This window comes from Callospermophilus lateralis, chromosome X (assembly GCF_048772815.1).
Source record: "Callospermophilus lateralis isolate mCalLat2 chromosome X, mCalLat2.hap1, whole genome shotgun sequence".
NCBI lineage: Eukaryota > Metazoa > Chordata > Mammalia > Rodentia > Sciuridae > Callospermophilus > Callospermophilus lateralis.
This window is the reverse complement of record NC_135325.1, coordinates 20,265,197-20,283,205: the sequence shown is the minus strand read 5'-3', so window position 1 is coordinate 20,283,205 and position 18,009 is coordinate 20,265,197. Positions and strand designations below refer to the sequence as shown.

Sequence of the window (18,009 nt, the reverse complement as noted above, 5' to 3'; positions counted from 1 at the left end):
CTCCTAATAAAGCAAAAATTTTAGTTTTTTTTTTATTTACAGTTGTACAGCCATCACAGCAACCTAATTTTAGCACTTTTCCATTGCCCTAAAAAGAAATTTCTTGTCCATTTATAGTCATTCTGCACTCCTACTGCAGCTTAAGAGAACCATGCATCTATTTCTGTCTATATACTTGCCCTTTTTGACATTTCATATTAGCAGAATCATGTAACACCTGTTGTATGTGTTTGTGTGTATTTGTGTGTGTCTAGTTTTTTTCAATGTGCATATTTGAGGTCCTTCATTGAGGCATTTATTTTATTACTACTTCATTTAGTAGAGTTATTTTTTTTTTACTTGAAATGTAGATTGGTCTTACATTATCTTTGATCTTATGTCTGTATCAGGTAGTATGTAGGCCAGAGGTTTACCTACTTAACTCTGTAGCCACACTGATCTCTCCTGTCTTTTAATATTCCAAACAGACTTAACTGCATTTCACAGCAATGTGAGGAGAGAGAGAGAGAGAGAGAGAGAGAGAGAGAGAGAGAGAGAGAGAGAGAATCTGTAAATGCTGACAACAGGGAATAGCTCATGAGAGCCTCACATGAGCCCAAGTTGGCTGATTTCCAGCCTTTTCCATGTAGTGATGGTGTAAATAAAACCAGTGAGAAAACATAACCCACCTCCCACCATTTTTTTTTCTGTTCCTTAGTACTTCTCCTAATAGCTTGGCAGAGGAAGAGTATTCCCTTAATCTATAATATGTAAAATACAACAAAGCTGAAATATTCCATAAATGATATAAGACACAAAAAAATCAAATTTCCTTTTTATTTATTATTAAATATAATCAATGTGAATACTACGCTATGAAATGGCTGTAAAAGTTTCTGACATATTCTCAGTTGTATTTATCTTAGGGCTTAGTAACAAATTGTTCATGGAGAGACCCCAGTTTGCAGACCACATTGAGTATTATAGATATTGGTTATGACAAAGCAAAGAGGAGAACTCAGGCAAGCCTAGTTCCAAAACACTCTTTCAATTGTATTTATCCTCCAAACTCTCTCATACAATCTCATCCTTCTGTATCTCCTCATAGTCCTTTCCTATTCTATCTCAACTCACTTCAAGATAGAATTTCATAACAGTCATTTATGGTGTTTTATTAATTTGTTTGTGAGTGTTCCATTTTGTTTGGCTTTGTTTTGGAGGATTATATTAGCATGCAGAGGAAGAGCTTTTACGCCCAGGACTACTAGAAGTAATTTTTTAGGCTTTTTGTCTGAGACTGCTCTATACCCTATTATTTTCCACCTGTGTTCTGAATGGCCACATTATTCTGATTGCAAGGATATAGACTCTTCTCAGCCAAGGCCTACTTATCTCATCTTTCTCTTCCATTATTTTGCCTCAGACTCTTAAAAATACTAAACGCTCTTAAAAATTGTCAAAATTTTTCATCATAACTCATTGAATTCCAAAATATGTTTTTAGTAAGATTATATGTGTGCCTTTCTCATAAATAATAGAAGAAGCCCTTGAATCTCAGCAAAGATTAAAGGACACTCTGGCCAACTTAATGTACTTTCCAGATCTATCAGATTAAGAGTGTTATTAAGACACAAAATGACGTGAATCCTTTCTTCCAATGCCACATACTATGTTATTAATAGTGCTATGGAGGACTTCTCTTTGAAGTCAGCAATGTTAACTCTATTTCCTTGTCACTGTTTTTCTAGTTTCCACTTCAAATAAAATTGTTAGCCTGAAAAATAATGCATATTTTCAGGAGTAAGTGGCTTTAAACAAAATTGACATGTAGACAATGTGTGTTTGGTATCTTTTTCTTCCTTTTTTTTTTAAGTGCAAACCATCCTTTTTAGAGTGGTAAACTAAACTCAGGCAAGCAGCTGGAAATCAAATTGTATCTTGGTAACAGTGGTATTCTATTAGAAGTTAAGTCCCCATCTTTGCGGACTAAGCCAAGGAAAGTATTTATTTCCAAAGCAAATTCACACTGATGTATTTGTATTATTTATAGAACATACAATCATGAAAGAATCATGATTTTTTTTGCACTGATGAAAGTCCTTTCAACTCCTTCCTACCTATGAACTTCTGTGCAAAACACTTTTCATTCTGCTCTTTTGCAGAGCTTCATACAAACTATTTGTTTCTTACAGAAGACTACTTCTACCTCTTTGCACCCTGTTCTTCCACTGCAGTGAATGCTGATCACATGCTGATTTCCAGAAAGTAGATTTTGAAGTCGAATTTAGCAGGCAGCATATTTATTAAATATTCTCTTGGGACCAATACATGGAGAAGGGCAGAGGTGGTGGGAGTAGAAAATGGAAGAGCAACAGCTATGATGCAGACCCAAGAACAATCTTATTCAACCACCCCCCATGGTGAAGTTGAAGCTAAATGACCTTTCAAAGTACTCCCAGGTTGGATGAAAATGGCTGAGTGTTTATACTACACTCTTTCATCAGTCACTAGACTTGCGTTGCCCTGGGAAGTTTATGACCTTGTGTGACAGGACTGCAACTCAGTTAGTCCCTGATGCTATGACAGTCTTATAACCTTCCTTTCAGGATAGCCTTGGCAATGCATCTCCATGTCCATCACACCATCTTTGCCTACTTCTTTTTAAAAATCACTGATCAACCACCTTTCAATTTTTTTCCATCAAAAATTTATTTCAGGGCTGGGGTTGTAGCTAAGTGGGACAGTGCTTGCCTAGCACATGTGAGACAATAGGTTCGATTCTTAGCACTACATAAAAATAAATAAATAATTTTTTTGTGTCCATCTATAACTAAAAAACATTTTTTTAAATTATATTATGTTTGTAGCACACACATACATGCACATATTAATTTAAATTGATTCTTTTTTCAGGGACAGTAACTCCATAGTGTAGGAAAATTTTCTGCTTATAGCCTCATCTTATGTGCAGCTCAGTGATTCTTCTGGCAATATTTCTTTATGTAGGAAAAAAACAAATGATTATTACACATTATCCTTTAGTTTTTCTCAGAAACATTTGCACCCAAAGAGAAGTCCTGCCAATGATACTGAGACTAATAAGCTGAATTAGTGACAATGATGCTAAAAGAGTTTTGGATTTGCTTTCCTTTAATATTATGTACATAGAGGGCAGTTTGGCCAAGCATTTTACAAATGAATTTTATTTATCATTGAAGGGTGGACTGATCAGTGAAAATCCATCACTACCACTATGCTAGTACTTGTTGATTCCAACCCTGGTTCAACACAGGACACCAAGTTCCTGTCCTACAATTGCTGTACATGTAGGTTATGAACTTTGTAATTTTAGAATACAATATGAAAATTATATATTTTATATAATTTGACCTATTTATTCACTGGGTAACTGACTAAATAAGCAGGCCAGGGAAGAATCAATAAAAGTAGATAACCTGTCCCTAAACAATAGGTACAGCTATCAAGAAATCATGACAAATATATTCAAACATTTCATATCATCATATTATTACCACATTAATGAAATAAAATTCTAAATATTTTTTAAAATATTTAAAAATAAGTATAGGGGGACTGGGGTTGTAAATCAGTGGTAGAGTGCTTGCCTAGAATGTGTAAGGCACTGGGTTCAATCATCAGCACCACATAAAAATAAACAAAATACAGTTATACTATATTCTATACTTATTTTTTATATCAAAAATTTTGCATTGAATGTTTAATAAAAAGATGTATAAAATTGAAGATGTTAAAATATGTATTTACCCTAAAGGCATTTGTTAACTTCTACATGGATGAAAAAACAAAATGAAATGTCATATTTAGAATGAATAATAAATATTCATCATCTGATTAAATTTTGGTAGTATATATATACCTTAAACTTCCAAAAAGGAAAGCCCTTGGTGGTAAAGAATAATCATATTTACTTATATACTTCCTTTAAATCTCTCACAAGGGACCTCAATTATATTTAAAAAGTAGCCTAGTAAATATTGCTTTCATAGAGTACATTGACAGTACACCCTAAAATGAGGTGTCACTGAATTCATGAAACTTGGAAAAAATGCTTAGGATGGGTTTCTGCATTGAATTACTTAGAATGAAATTTTGAAATATAATATCCTGCTGAATATCATTTACAGATACACAAAGCCTAGGAGAGAATGAAATGTACAGAAACTAATTAATGAAAATAAAATCAAGGCCACATAGCTATAGTCATAAATAGGCATAAATATCACTTTAATTTATTTCATTAAATTTTGGTGATTTGATTTTTGAAATTTTTAAATATGCAAGCATTTCTGTAGTCATTTTTTATTTCAGTCAATAATTATAATTTGAATCATTATAACTTATTGTATGAACCTAGGATTTTCTTTAAAACAATTACTGTATTACAACACTCTTATTTAGATGAGAAAACTGAAGCTAAAAAATGTTAAGTTTATCTTTCACAATTAATAGCAAAGGCACAATTTGAACCTATGTGTTAATTTTTTTCATATATATATGTGTGTGTGTGTATATATATATATGCATATACTATATATATAGTATATGTATACTATATAGTATATATAGTTGTAGATTGACACAATTTATTTATTTGTCTTGTTGTGGTGCTAAGGATCAAACCCAGTGCCTCACACATGCTAGGCAATCACTCTACCACTGAGCCACAACCCCAGTCCCTGAACCTAGGTCTTATAAAAAGTGTTTTATTACCCACTGTCCTATCCTTCCTATCAAAAAGAAAAAAATCACTGATTGATCTTAAGTTATTGGTTAAAAATGCATCTAATATTTTAAGTCTAATTTAACGATAAGTCCCTTTTCTGCCCTTGAAAGCTAGAAGATCAGCAATTCTACAAACAGTAGATTCATAGTTAAATAAGGCAGAACCCATAAGTAACAATAAGCATATTAAACAAATGATAAGGCATAGGCACCACCCACTCAGAACAGATTTCTAACCAATTTTAGTAGATGCAGTCTCGGTAAAATCTATTACTTTTCATTAATATTTAGCCCTAAAATTCCCATGATTTTTCACAAGACAGAGGGCTTTCTTATTAAAGTTTGCAGAGTTTTTATTCAAGAAATGCATTTTCTTATAAAAATCTCTTTGCACATGTAGGTCAAAAATGTAATGAAAAATATCATGGCTGGATTGCAACAAACAAACAGTGAAAAGATTCTCCTGAGCTGGGTCCGACAATCAACTCGTAATTATCCACAGGTTAATGTCATCAACTTCACCACTAGCTGGTCTGATGGCCTTGCTTTGAATGCTCTCATCCATAGTCATAGGTAAGGATACTACTGAGTTGTTTCATAATTTTGTAAGTACTCATTTGGATGTTGATGATATATTTTACCTCAGGTTGGTTCCAGATCATTTCCTACCATGCCACATGTAACATATGTTGATAATACTGATCTAACCATTCATTAGAATGTACTGATGGAATATATTTTTCCTACTTTTCATATAACATATAATTTTGTTGATGAAATATCAAATTCCTGGAACATGAAATTGGTTATGGTATGGGGAGAAGATAAACATTTAAAATTTGGACTCTGAGAACAAACAGGTTTTATTCTAACTTTATTGAGAATGATATTGTTCTCTTGTATAAATAATATATTGGTATGAGCCTAAACTATATAACTAAAAATGGTTCCAAAGTTCATGTTAGTGGTTGTAGTAAAATTTATCAGTATCATCAGATAAATAATGTACAGAGAGAAACATTTGTCTCATGAGATATAGGTTTTATAGCAAATACCATGATGCCCTGTATATTTTCTTCTAGTTCAGGGTTAAAATAGGCTCTGAGCATCTTAGCAACCAAGGAAAAGAGCAGAACACAGTTAATTCTATGACTCAATGCTTAGAATATCAAAAGAAACAATTTCTCTGGAGCTACAAAGAAATGGCTATAACGCAAGGCTGAGTTCTGTGGATCCTCATAGAAAGAACTCAGTATAATACAGTGAAACAAACATCCTTAGTTATGTTCCATACAATATTGTATTTCCTAAGTTCACTAAAGCTATCTCATTATCTTGTATAATGAAGTTCAGTAAATGACTTAATAAGAGCTCAAGAAAAAGCAAAACAATGTAAAAACTAACATTAATATATAACATGTAATATGCAATATATAATACATTTATATACACTATATATAGTGTTATGTCATATATACTATACCATATATCTATATATTATATTTACTCTAAGGGAATTCTATTTTTATTGTATTATTACCTATCCCTTCTACTCCAGCCAGAGTCAATTGCATTGCTTAATTACCTGTGTTTGAAATGCTGTTGGATTGCATCTTCCCTAATTTTCAGTGAAGTTGTTTTTTGCCACTTTGATTTTTTTTCTGTCAAGTCTACTATTTTCCTATGCCAATCTTGCTTCTAGAGAAGCTCAGAATATAAATTGTCTTCATGGTAAAACTCAACCCAAGGGCAAACACACTCTAAATAAGCATTTTTGTTAGGTGTCATGCTCCAGCTGGGTTTAATTAACCCCATCCAGACTGGGTTTCCAGGTGAATGACTCAGCAACCTGATTTTAGAAAGAAGGCTGCCTGGCACCCAATCAGCATGTTAAGCATTGTTAACACATTGTTTTTCCTAAGTATGACAAAAGAAAGATTTTCCACAGCTTCAATATAGTCAGGTGAGAAGGGATAGAGATGTTCATTCTGCATCATAAGCCGGTGCTCATTTATGCAGCCACATGTTTCACACGAAGGGCCTGAAAAAATATTGATCTTGCTCTTCATGTACACATTTGCAGATGAACAAAAATATTGAGGATCAGGTTATGCAGTCCTTGTTGGCTCTTTAACATTTTCTTTTCAAGTGGAAGACTTAAATCTCGCAAGCATGTTCACAGACTACATTTGTTAATGTTCTGTTTTATGATTTCTGAATATATTTCTAGGTAACACAGTAAATAGATCCAGATGGCCCTGTCCCTGACCCACTCTTTCTCCTTCAAAATATCCTTATTCATATATGCTCCCCTGTTCTAGTGAATCATCAGTAACTATTACTTTATACATTAGGTGTTTAGTTTTCAAGAGGTTCCTTACAATTGTTAATGCTCTTTCATGAATCATCTGTGTCATTGTTTTTGACAGTTGTTCATATTGTTTATGTAAAAATAATGTGGAACTTTGTGTTCCAAGGTGATTGTCATTGATACACTAAGGAAAGTCATAAGGTGTCCTGATTTCAATAATTGAGTGACTAAGCTATATAGAACAAAGGCATGAGCTTAATATAGAACATAAAGATTAACAAAGGGCCTTGGAAATTAAAAGTTTTGTTTTAAAGCACAAAGTCCACTACAGTGCAGTTGAAAGGAAGCCAGATTCTATTTTTACAGGAAAGCCCAATGATAAATGATTAGAAAATATGTAAAAAATATGTAGATAAATTTGCAATGACTTTAAAATTGCAATTATCTTGCTAATTCTTTTTTTATTATAACAGAAGAAAACAAAAACAAAAACAGACATTAGAGCTGGGGGAAAAGGAAAAAATACATCAAATTTGTTTTCATGACCCCAAACCTACCCCATCACATTGCTGTCCTGAGATGCAGTTTTGTCCAGCTAGTTCTATTTTTTATTCTAATAGTTGTAATAACAATATGTATTATATATGTTTATTCTTGATAAATTGATTTCTGACAGTATGTGTATTTGCTCTTTTTTAAACATTTTTAGTTGTTTATAGAACTTTATTTTTATTTATTTATATGTGGTGCTGCGAATTGAACCCAGTGCCTCACACATGCTAGGCAAGCGCTCCACCACTGAGCTACAACCCCAGCCGCTGGATTTTTTCTTTAATAGTGAGCCCACAGATATTGCTTCTCATTCCCATCTATTTGCTAATTTTATTACTTATATTATAATCATTTTGTTCCCATAAATTTTAACTTTGACATTAAATGATATGATAGTTCTCTTTTTAAAAAAATTTTCATCAAGTTTAGAAAAGAACTATTGATTATGTAATATTAAGGATGAGGAAATCATAACACTACTTTCTCTTTTTTCCTCCATCTCTCATTTTGTTTATATTATTATTCTTGCATCTATGATATTTTTAACATGTAGATCTGTTCTATAAAGATAGGTATTTTTGTCTTGAATTGACAAATTGAAAACATATTACTGTTACACAAATAAAATTAACCTTAGGACAAAGTAAAAGAATCTGTGGTTTTAAAATAATTGTTGTTTTATAGATACTGCTCTAAGTAAACTATTCCTTCTATTACTGAGACATCAACATTCCAATTACCCCATTTCACAGATTAGAAAACTAAGACACAGAGAGGTACATGATTTACCTAAGAGAATTTGTCTAATATGTGGCAGATCTGGGTTTTGGATCTACACTGTTTCAGTTATAGTGCTAGCTTCCTTAAAAGCTTGATGTCCTTTGTTACATGTTCTTATTTATGAATTATGCTCTATGTTAGCATACAAAGCTAGATGGGTTTCTTCTACAGTTGGTTAGTTTTGCAATTTTTATGCATGTGAAAAGCATAGCTATTTAATATGTTGATTTTTAATTAATTTTAATGATTGAAAATAGATTCACTTTTTAATGTTGATACTGAACTCAAAGCCCATTTCAGTAAAATCCTTCTCTAAATGAGAACACTGAAGCTCAAATACATTTCATGAGTTACATAAAATAAACCACCATACACAGGAGGTCTGTTAGTAGCCAAAGTGAAGTTAAAGGAAAGGAGGGGAAAGGGTTAGAATGGGAAGCATTTCTACTTATTCCCATCATGCTCATTTAAATCTTGTTTACTGTACATGAGAGAACTAGTTTTCCATATGTTCCCACCATATTCTATTCCACTCCCAACCATCTAGAGACAAAGAAATAAAGTAGGCAGAGGTTGCATAATGAAGTTGAAACTCCTCCAAATAGTTAAGAATTTTTTATTTCTCATATTTTCCCCATCAGTAGAGGTACTTCCCAAATATATAAATATTTTAGGTTCAAAAGATTGTTAACTGTTTAGGGTAACTAGGTGTAAATGAGGGTGGGGATTAGATTTCATTGGGTTTCTTATAAGTGTACAAAATATTGATTTATTAATGAGGTAGGAACTGCTTATAAGGAAATGAGAAATAAATTTGTACCTTTGTTTCGAATTGTGCGCCAAACATAACTAACAAGGCACCTTGTAACTTCTTCCCTTGTATAACATGAGTTTTTTTAATTTTTGTTTTAGTTGTTGATGAACGTTTATTTTATTCATTTATTTATATGCGGGGCCAAGAATCGAACCCAGTACCTCACACATGTGAGGCAAGCGCTTACCACTTAGCCACAACCCCAGCCCCACATGAGTTCTTAACTAGGAGTCCATTAACAGATCCAAATGGCCTAATATTATATGTAATTTTATTTGCAATATAGATAGGTTATTTGTCCATATAAAAGTTTCATAGCTCTCATCAGAATCTCAAAGGTGTTCAGAATCTCAAAGGTGTGTAGGATCAGAAAAGGTGAAGAATCACTCTGTAACAATTTTCTATGTTGTTGGGATAAAGTGTAATTTGTTAATAGCCAAGGCTTCATGCCCAGTCATCCCAGCACCCCTTCCTAATCATACCTCTTCCCACTTGATACTTGGCCTATGAGTTCTTGATTACCTAATTCTGTATTTTCCTTCTCTAAGAACTTTGATTTTCTAATATTCACACAACTTCAAACTGTATTTGATTCTCAAATACTTTTTGTAACCCAAACCTAAGACAACGTTTAAGACTCTTTTAAGCCTTGAACAACTTTCTTGCCCTCCACATATTTTTAGAAAACCTTATTATCTGTATTTATTCACATGTAGATTTTAACTGATTATAGTATATGTATTTTTGTCATTAGATTTAAAATCTTTATAAGTTAACATCTACCTCTTATATTCCCTTGTGTTTTCTCCATTATCAAAAAAATGGCATAAATATAGTGTGTAGTCATTCATTCTCTCATGTAGTTGACAAATATTTTTGAGCCACTACTACATATCAAGGAGGGATTTTAGTAGTGAAAATAATTGGCAAAAATATTCTACATTTTACCTTCTCATGGAGGATACAGATAAAATGATTAACTTAATTAAATGATATGGTAAGCATTAGTAACTGCTAATCAGAACCATATAAAGCAGTTAAAAAGACAAGTAAATGGGTATGTGTAAGTTTGATTTCGGGCATGAATTTTTAGATAGGGAGTAGCAAAGTAGGGCTCACCAATGTTGTGATTTTTGAGTAAAGACCCAAAAGACATAGAGGAATGACTGATGAGGATTTCTGAAGAACATAATTCCAGGCAAATATAGGAAGGATTTAGGCAAGAAATAAAGGCAGGGAGTTATCTTCTGAAGAGCCAGACCAAATTGGGCTTTGCCTGACATTTTACTTCTCCTATGGTAGGGATTTGAGAAGAAATATATGATAAAACATATTTTAACATATAACTATGGAAACTATCATGAAAATAGAATATCAAGATCAAAGATGGGAGAAAGAGGAGCAGTCAGAAACCTCTTGCAATAAAATGGTAGTTTGGACTAGCATTATGGCAGTGGTGATAGTGAGAAATCTCAGATTCTCGGTATATTTTGAACCAAGAGTTGTGTGAGAATGACAGATTTATCAAAAATGACTATAAACACTGGGCATGGCCAGATGTGGTGGCTCATGCCTGTAATTCCAGTGACTCAGGAGGGTGAAGTAGGAAGATGACAAGTTTAAAGCCAGCCTCAGCAATTTAGCAAGGCCCTGAAACAACTTAAAGAGATCCTGTCTCTAAATAAAATGTAAAAAGGGCTAGGGGTGGGGCTCAGTAGTTTGGTACCCATGGATTCAATCTGCAGTACCAAAAACAACAACAAAAAAGAACTATAAGGGTTTTCCTCTTAGCAACATCATGTTTGAACTTATGTTAATTGAGGGAGGGAGAACTGTTAGAGAAATAAATGGACTTTAATGAGTGTGATGGGGACAAATAGCAAAAGCTCAGTTTGGGACCCATGAGGTTTGTAAGTGGGGATACTGAGTAGACAATTGAATCTGATGTGGAATTCAGGAAGACATATGGTATAGGGTTATAAAATTGAGAGTTACTCATAAGTGTTAAATATTCAAATCTGTAAAATTAGATGAGATTAATATAATTTTGTTGTTAGATAAAATAGAATAAATTATTTTCTTCAGGAACTTCTTATCTCAATTTTATTTTGGAATAATTAAAAAAACAAATTATATATATATATATATATACATATATATGTATTTAAGGCCTATAATGTCAGGATTTGGAATTAAAATTGTGGTATGTTTAAATGAAAAATGTTATTGAGGGATAATAGAAGAATAGTAATGAATTCTTAAAGACTGTGGTCACAGGTTGTAAATGAGAATTTAGAATTGAAGTGAATCTTATGGAACAGTCTAGATTGATTTGTATCTGTATTTTTTTGTGTATGTATGTGTTTCAGGCCAGACCTGTTTGATTGGAACAGTGTGGTTTGCCAGCAGTCTGCCACACAAAGACTGGAACATGCATTCAATATTGCCAAACGTCAGTTAGGCATAGAGAAACTACTTGATCCTGAAGGTTGGTTCATTTGTAGACTACCATTGTTTTTGGCATTATAGTTTTTTGGTATTATAGTTTAATAACTTTTTTATATAAAACTTGACATTTTCACATTCTAAGAACAAAATAGAAAACCATGTGCCTTATATTTTCCCATATTGAAGGTATTTTTTAAAATGTTCTGTCAACTGGCACTATATTATGAATTGCCTGACTTTGTTTTAGTTCTCAAAATGCTAATATGTAAAAAAATGAAGTATAAAATTTCATGGAAAAATAAAACAAAAGCTGTTAAAATGTATATGCTTCGTGGATGGAGCATACTGCATTTGGAGTGCATTGACTCCAAATAATTATGAAAAGTTAATGTTTTGCTTATTCTACCAAGAGACTTGATAGACTAATGAGCTATAATTAATTAGCTACTCTTGCCAATTTCATTCATATACTCTATAAAAGGCAACATGGTTTACTATTTAAGTCTGTAAATCTATTCCTGGCAACACTTCTCTTATAATTCCTAACTCTGGGGAGGTCCTCCATTTGATATTTATTCATTTTATGCTTCTTAGTTGATAGGCAGCACTGTATTTATATTTTTTCTTATATTATCCTTAAATGGCCTGAATCCTTATCTCTGGTACTATATAGTAATATCTTTGAGACACATGGATTAGAGGGATAACGACATCCTGATCTCTGCTCTTGTGGCTGTGAGACACGTTTTTAGTTTGTCAATTTCTTTGAAAATACAATCTGTCCCCACTTTGCGGAGGCTTTTCCACACTCTAAAATTAGAAGTTTGAGACACAGAGTCAATGGGGCTGATATTTGGGTAGAAGCTGTGATATAATAGAATCTGATAATGAAACTATTTTTGGGATATTGAACCAATTCTAATCCAGAAAAATCATTAAAAGCGGCGGTGCTACTTTCCATCAGGAAAAGCTGAGAAATTACTCAGAAAAGAACCATCTTTTGTCAAATATTTTATCAACCATAGTCTAGTTGTAATGTTGCAGACCCAGAAACCTGATTGCCTCGGCTCACCTAGCAGACGCGTATCAGGAAAGGCGGGAGTTAACTGTAAAGAAGCTTAAAAAGTAATAAACAAATCATGAGGGAAATTATTTTATATCAGCTAGTTATCACAAGAAGACTACTCATTCCTAATGGACTAATACACCGATTTCCCCAACTTAAGATGATCAACTTAAAAAGTTTTCAACTCAAAATGGTGTAAAAGCAACATGTGTTTAGTAGAGACTGTACCTTGAATTTTGTATTTTGATCTTTTCCCGAGCTAGTGACATAGAGTATGATCTTCTCTTGTGATGCTGGGGATCAGTGAGCCCAAGCTCCAGTCAGCAACATGATCATGAGAGGAAATAGCCCACACTCTTCAGCGTATTGTGATACTAAGTGAGAATGTTTAGTTGGTTAGGTATAGTAAAGACATTTCATTTTTGTGTTGTGTGTGTTGTTAGATTTATTTGAGCATAATCCCATTGTAAGTTGAGGAGCATCTATAATTGCTCTTAATAAGCAAATGTACTTGGAAATCAAATTATAACCAATTGTGAGTTTGTGAAGTTAAGTTCAGAAATGTTTCTGCTCCTTTGAATAATGCATGACTGAGCAGAGAGTCCTATAACTCCTTTTTCTTGCTTCTGTGGATGATTAACAACACTTCTACCTCAGGTTTTATCTCAGTGAAAGAAACTGCAGTAATTGTGTGCCTTGTTTGGTAGCATATGGATGGGTCACCTCACTATTGATGCCTACTACTGATTAATTTTTTTCTCTTATTTCAACGGGGTATAGAGGACAGGCATAATGAAAATATAGGGTTCAAAACTGAAGAAAAGAACTATAGTATGTGGATTTGAAGGATAAGCCTGTTCATGGTTATGTTTTTCATTAAAATTTTCCTATTGTGGTCAGTTTCCATTCTTTGAGACACATGTTCTAGCTATTTTGTGTGTATAGGTTGAAAATAGATTTTTATTTTTAGGTTGAAGTTGTCCCTCAGTGGTAGGGAGCTTGCCTAGTACATGTAAGGCCCTGAGTTTGATCTCATGCACCACAAAGTAGATACATGACTGAATAACTGAAATGAATGAATCCATTGATTATATAAATAAAATATATATTTTTCTTAATAAATTATAAAATGACTTTTGACCTCTCTATCCTCCTTTTAATCAATGGAACAGAGATACCTATACAGGAATGTATATCACAATGAGAAAGTAGATTGATTAATTTCTAATCAGAATTGACAGTTATGTGAATACTGTTTTATCATATAAGAGAGCCTGATATACATAACTAGACATATACTTCTAAATTTAAAAAAATTGTACATTGAAATGTATATTGTATAGCCTGTAGGAAACTACTCAAATATCTCAAACTTGAGCAATTCATAGTCAACCATATATAACCAAAATACAGGTGGATTTTGATATCCAACCACTGGTTATAGTGTTATTTGCCAATGAAGTCTTAGATCTGAATATCCTTCTATTTATCAATTCCCTTCCAATTCAAAAATCATTAGGACCCCCAAAATGTTTACCAAAGCTTATTTATGGCTGTCAACAAAATGAGGATTCAGCATAAATTCTGTTATATATTATATTTCTATTATCACTTCATTTTCTAATGTGTTAGGACAATACCAAATATGCATTAAAACTTATTGCTCAGTATTTCTCAACTAATGATATCAGTGGTGATTGAAATTAAAAAATAAATAAATCATAAAGATTTTTATTTATTGATGTTGTTTACACAAAAGAGAATACCCTATCTTAGAATCAAAGACTTAGAAGACTCTCTTCAATGTATCTAATAGTAGAGTTTCATGGAATTATTTCAAGCTTTGTATGATAATTATCTTTGAAAAATTCATACTTTTATTTAAACAAATAGTTTCTTTAGCTTATGCATGACGATGTCAGCTGTTCTCCAAAGTAATTTTCATTTCATATCTATTATGCCCCTTAGGAGGTTAATGAAACATTTTGTTTTATGTTTGGGAATTTTTTTTTATATTATTAGAGGACTAAAGCTAATACCTACCAAATAATGTTTTTAGAATTTTAAACATAAGTTTTTTTATTGTGTTGATTTATAAATTAAATTATCATTGAAACATTGAAGGCTTTCATATCTTGCATTTGTATTTGATATGTTTTGTTTGGCCTTAAATAGTGTTTTGAGACCTGAGGTTTGATTTTAAATGAAATTGCCTTTTAAAATAAGTAGCGGTATACATTAGCATAAGGAATTTCAAGAGCTATGTCTAGTGTGTTTAAATATTAACATATTCAAAAATAAGTACATCTATGGTGAAATTATTTAATAGTTTGTGCATTTTTATGTTCTCAGATATAAAAAGGTGTATCACCTTTGAAATATACCCTATTGTAATCAAACAGTTCACTTCCTATTGTGATTTTGCTATAAGATATATATTATAAATGCATGGTGGGTTATATATATATGTTTGCCTCCCTGAGTTTCAAACAAATTGGTTTGTTTACCAATCCACAAACAACTCTCTATATTAAGAGAGTGCTTTGTCAGCTTTTCCATGTGAATAACAAAGTAAAGATGTTCTCTTTAAAGGGATCAAAAAATCAAGGATAAAACATTGTGCCTGTTCTAGATGACTTTTGCATATTACCATAAAAAGCCATTTCCATTTGGGATATGCAATCCAATATGGAAATGCCCTTACTTATTTACTAGGGTAACTTTAGAATGAAAAATGAATGGTGACAGTTAAATTTGACTAACAATAACAAAAAAGAACACAAGGACTTGGGAGGAATTTTTGTATCCTCAAAATGACATTTACAAACCAATTAGAGTTTGGTTTTAATCCACTTCATTTTGACTTCATGAGGATGGTGACACAGATTCTATTTTCTGCTTGGCTAATCCCTGCATCACTCTGAGTTGTTTTTAGAATTAGCTCTGCCTTTTGGAAAGTTTTACTTGGGTAGTGAATGATCTCAGGCTTAACTTTGCATGCAGGAAAAATTTTAGTCTTTAAAAATATTCAAAGAAAAAGATATAACATTTACTGTAAAAGAGAAGAGTGTCTTTAACGCTGTATGTTTTGAGTTTGCTATAAATTGTTTAAGTAAATACAATTTTTGTTTTCTTACATCATTATTTCAACCATCATATTCTGATATCATGACAAGAAACATTAAATAGCTTATATAAGATAATCAAAAGGGTTAAAATATTTCAATTCAAAAGAATTGTAATTAATTAAAACAACTAGAATTTTTTATGAATAAGAACACTTATTTCATATCATTTAGGTTGATTTTTTATTTTATTGATTCTTTTTAGTTATACATGACAGTAGAATCCATTTTGACATAATTATACATGTGTGTCATATATCTTATTCTAATTCAATCCCCAGTACCTCTCCTTCCCCTTCCCTTCCACCATCCCTGCTCCCTTCTGTCTACTGATATTCCTGACATTTACCCATAGTTATTTTTTTGGATTAAATTTTTATGGATGTACACATTGGTAAGATTCATTGTGGTGTATTCCTATATGAACATAGGAAAGTTATGTCTGATTCATTTCACTATCTTTCCTATTTCCATCCCCCCTCCCTTCCCTTCATTCCCCTTTGCCTATTCCACTGAACTTCTATTCTTTTTCTTAACGCCCAGCCATTGTGGGTTAGCTTCCACATATCAGAACATTCAGCCTTGGTTTTTTGGGGATTTCTTATTTCACATAACATGATAGTCTCCAGATCCATCCATTAACCAGCAAGTACCATGAAGTCATTTTTTATGGCTGAGTAATATTCCATTGTGTGTGTGTGTGTGTGTGTGTGTGTGTGTGTCCCTTTTTTCTTTATCCATTCATCTGTTGAAGGGCACTTAGGTTGATTCCAAAACTTAGCTATTGTGAATGGTGAGGTGTGCTGCTGCATTGACTATTAATAGAACCCATTGTATATTCCAAGGAGGTTGGACTATATTGCTGTTCTTCCTGCGTGGAGGATTTCAACTGGAACTTATTATTATAAAAATTACAGACATTTTAGAGCAAAACTCAGTGCCATGCAAAATTTGTTTTCATATATTTTTTTAAAATTTCAATGGTACATATGTGAATAAAAATGACTAATACCGTTTTTTATTTGTGTGGTGCTGGGGATTGAACTCAGGCCTTATGCATGTGAGGCAAGAACTCTATCAACTGAGCTACATTCCCAGCCCACTATTGCCTTGTTTTAAATATTTATTTTTGTAGTTGTAGTTGGAAACAATAACTTTATTTTATTTATTTATTTTTATGTGGTGCTGAGGATCGAACCCAGGGCTTTGCACGTGTGAGGCGAGAGCTCTACCTACCGCTGAGCCACAACACCAGCACCCCCGCCATGGCCTTTTTGATGACAAAATATGTGTTACTTTGGACCATTTTAAGATTGATTTATATTACTATTTCTGACAAAGTCATTAGTGGTATTGCAAGTTGTCATTGTCTAAACATAAATTCCAAGTTTCTGGCAAAATCATTTCTTTGTCTAGTCTGCATGGAAATTAGAAAGTATCATCTGCTTATATAAATATGATATCACAATAATGTTCCTATTATATCATCAGGGGACCACTTTTTCTAGAGTTGCTTTTTTTTAAGAAACATTAAAATTTAATCACTAAGATTAAATTATATAATTTAATAGTGTTAGATATGATAATGATGAAAATATTCCTTTACTTTTGAACTTCAGTGAATTGCAGTTGAAATGAACAAACTAGAGGTGGTATTAACTGCATTAGCAAAGGAAAGGGGTACACAACTAGAATTAGTGTTGTCCTCTCACTTGCTTTATGTATACTCAGCACAATCTTTTACCGAATAATTTCGAAAATACTTTGTTGAGTAATTTAAATATATACTTTTATTAGTATTTCTAAGAGCAGAGACAAGCACAGACAAATAATGAGGCTTAGGAAAACTGATAGCTGATGTAGAAATTCAGAGAACTGTGATTAACATTCCTATCCTGCATATCATTGGAGCAAGGTTGCTGTTATATTTTTTTGCCTTTATGATCAAAGTACCTGAGAAGAACAATTTAGAGGAGGAAATGTTTATTTTAAAGGTCATAGTTTCAGAGGTCTCAGTCCATAGAGTGCCAACTACATTCTTTGGGGCCTGAAATAAAGTAAAACATCATGGTGGAAGTGTGTGGTAAAGAAAGCAGCTGGTAATTTGGTACCAAGAGGGCAGGAGAGGTAAGGAGGGGGGAAGGGGGAGGAGAGAGAGAGAGTTCAAGAG

At 32.6% G+C, this 18,009-nt stretch overlaps 1 protein-coding gene across 3 annotated transcripts in view; it reads left to right on the top strand.

Moving 5' to 3' along the window:
* The window catches only part of Dmd (dystrophin), a 2,011,337-nt gene that overhangs the window by 344,265 nt on the left and 1,649,063 nt on the right, over positions 1-18,009 (top strand). For all 3 annotated transcript variants that reach the window (XM_077107047.1, XM_077107046.1, XM_077107045.1), the window contains exons 6-7: positions 5,144-5,316; positions 11,570-11,688. In XM_077107047.1, coding sequence (XP_076963162.1) covers positions 5,144-5,316; positions 11,570-11,688 — 292 coding nt within the window. The remainder of the gene's footprint in view (positions 1-5,143; positions 5,317-11,569; positions 11,689-18,009) is intronic.